We start from the raw sequence: 2,623 nt of genomic DNA, 5'->3' as shown, positions 1-2,623 counted from the left end.
TTATTATTATTACAGATGAATTTTAATTGCTAAATTAAAAATTTATTTTTAAATATTTTAATAGAAATTATGAAAATAAACATAGATTTCAATAAAATATTTTATTTCATATAAGAAGAAATATTATTTATGTTGTAATAACAATAAATTTTTTAATATCACATTTTTATCAGAATGTAGACTACCAATACACATATTAAAAAATTGAAAAATATTAGATAAATTATCAATATTATTATATAATGTAAATATAAAACTATAACGCCATATTAATGGTTCAATATCAATTGAAGATTCAAGTAATAATAAAAATAAATTTTTAGCTTTATTCCAATCTTTTTTATTTATATATGATTTTATTTCAGAGAGAATTCTATGTCTTGAAAAACTTATTGGATATTGTCTTTCACTCTTCTTATAATAATGTATGATTTTACATTGAGTATCAATATTTTGTAATTTTTTTATCTTTTCCATTTTTATCTTTTTTTTCAATCCATCTTTTTTATTTAACCAAAGTATTTCAATAGCTTGATTCTATAAATAATATATTTTTTTATCATCAATAATTTTAAACTTATATTAGGAAACTTTATTGTTACATACCACTTTTGCTTTTTTTATCTTCTGCATTTTATATTTTATTTTTTATTGTTAATATAATATAATTTATGTAATTTCAATAAAACAAAAAAGTTTTAAAACTTGTATAATATATATATATGATAAATAATGCACATATAATTATACTATTTATATATATTTAATTATATTAATGATTAAAATAATTCTTCAAAAATTTGTACGACATTCTTACAACTTCTATGAGCATGATAAGTAGAATATAATAAATAATTTTAATATTAGAAATTCATTTAGGATTAAAAATTATACGTATGCAAAATTGAAATGTTTAGGAATTATTTCAACCGTCATAATAATTCTATTCATAGTCCATTCAATCTAATGAAAAAAACAAATATATCATAAAATTATGAGAAAACGCAAATAAGCAAAATTATTAATTTTTAGTAACTTTAATAATAAATATAAATCAAAGTATTATTACTGAATTTACTTACTTTCATCATGATTTAAAGCTATAATTGCAAATAATATTATTAATATCTACGAAATAATTGCAAGAACACATCAAATACTAGTGATATACTTTTCTAAAACATACATAATCAAAGATTGATATATAAAAATATGTACATAACAATATCCAAAAGTTTTTAAAATTAAAATTTATAAAAAGTTATAAAATATATAATAAAAGCAAAAAAAATTTTTCTGTAATTATTAAATTTGCATTGATATATAATTTTTTAAATTTATCTTTTTATAAACCCGTTTAAAAAATAATAAATTCTCAAAATAATATTATTATTCAGTGACATCTAGCATGATACATTTTAGGTATTTGTAACTGTTGTGATCTTTCAATTATAGACATATTTCATGGAATAAATATTTTCAAAATTGTAAATTAAATCTTTTAATAGTTTAATGAGTTTAGATATTAATTTACACGAAATAAATTAAATTTATAGTATTTTTATATTAAATATTTTTGTGTGTAGATGATTAATTTTCAAAGCATTAAATGTTTATTGTGAATATTGTCTAAATTTTATGATATAGAATCTGCATTGTGGAACATTAAAAACAGTACATGTATCCACACTTCGGTGTGTGTATATTAGATGCTTTGATAACATCTTCAGTACAAAATAACTATAGTTAAAGCTCTCAGTATTATCAATATAAACTAAAAACAATGAGTTTTAACCGATTTTTAATAATAAATGAGTATTTTTTGTATATATGTGCAATAAACTATTTTTTTTTATCTATAGTATTAGGTGAAAGTGAACCAATATATGATGGTAGATTTCAAATGATAATGACATCTATGGTAAGTATTTAATTTAATTATTTTGTATTAAATAATATATATTTACTCATATATTAATATTCATAATATATATTAGAAACCTGAAAATGCAATACCATCACAAACCAAGGATAACCTTGGTTTTCTACATGCATTTGTAGCATCTTTATCTGTCATCGTTGTTTCTGAGTTGGGAGACAAAACTTTCTTTATTGCTGCTATTATGGCAATGAAACATCCAAGATTGACAGTTTTTATAGGAGCAATTAGTGCTTTAGCTTTAATGACTCTTCTTTCAGGTATTATTAAATATACAATTCTTGTAAAATTTTGTACCATACATACACATATACACATATATACACAGAGTAATACATATGCTATATATATATATATTATATATAGAAAAATTCACTTGAAAAATAAACTTAGCATTTGAAAATAATTAAAAAAATTTATGTAAAATATTCTATTTTATTTTGGTTATGAAATATAATAAACTTCTATATTTTGTATATATTAAATTTTATAAGAATCTGTTGGCATTAAATTTAATAATATTATTATGAACTTCGATTGTAATTAGCAATGTTTATCAGTAATTAATATATATAAATTAAAGAAATATTCATGATATATATATATTATATTCATAAAATGTTAAGAAAATTATTTATTATTTTACTTCAAAAAATAAAATATAATATTTATATTTATATAACA

At 18.4% G+C, this 2,623-nt stretch overlaps 1 protein-coding gene across 1 annotated transcript in view; it reads left to right on the top strand.

Annotated features, from left to right (window-relative positions):
• Positions 1–1,473: 1,473 nt before the first annotated feature.
• Positions 1,474–2,623, top strand: part of LOC102679420 (transmembrane protein 165) — a 2,815-nt gene continuing 1,665 nt past the window's right edge. Inside the window, exons 1-2 of the mRNA XM_006618108.1 lie at positions 1,474–1,921; positions 1,998–2,199. Coding sequence (XP_006618171.1) covers positions 1,784–1,921; positions 1,998–2,199 — 340 coding nt within the window. The 5' untranslated portion in view covers positions 1,474–1,783. The remainder of the gene's footprint in view (positions 1,922–1,997; positions 2,200–2,623) is intronic.

This window comes from Apis dorsata, unplaced genomic scaffold (genome assembly GCF_000469605.1).
Source record: "Apis dorsata unplaced genomic scaffold, Apis dorsata 1.3 scaffold_341, whole genome shotgun sequence".
In the NCBI taxonomy this organism is placed as follows: Eukaryota; Metazoa; Arthropoda; class Insecta; order Hymenoptera; family Apidae; genus Apis; species Apis dorsata.
Note: the sequence above shows the minus strand (reverse complement) of the source record. Positions and strands in the feature narration are given on the sequence as shown.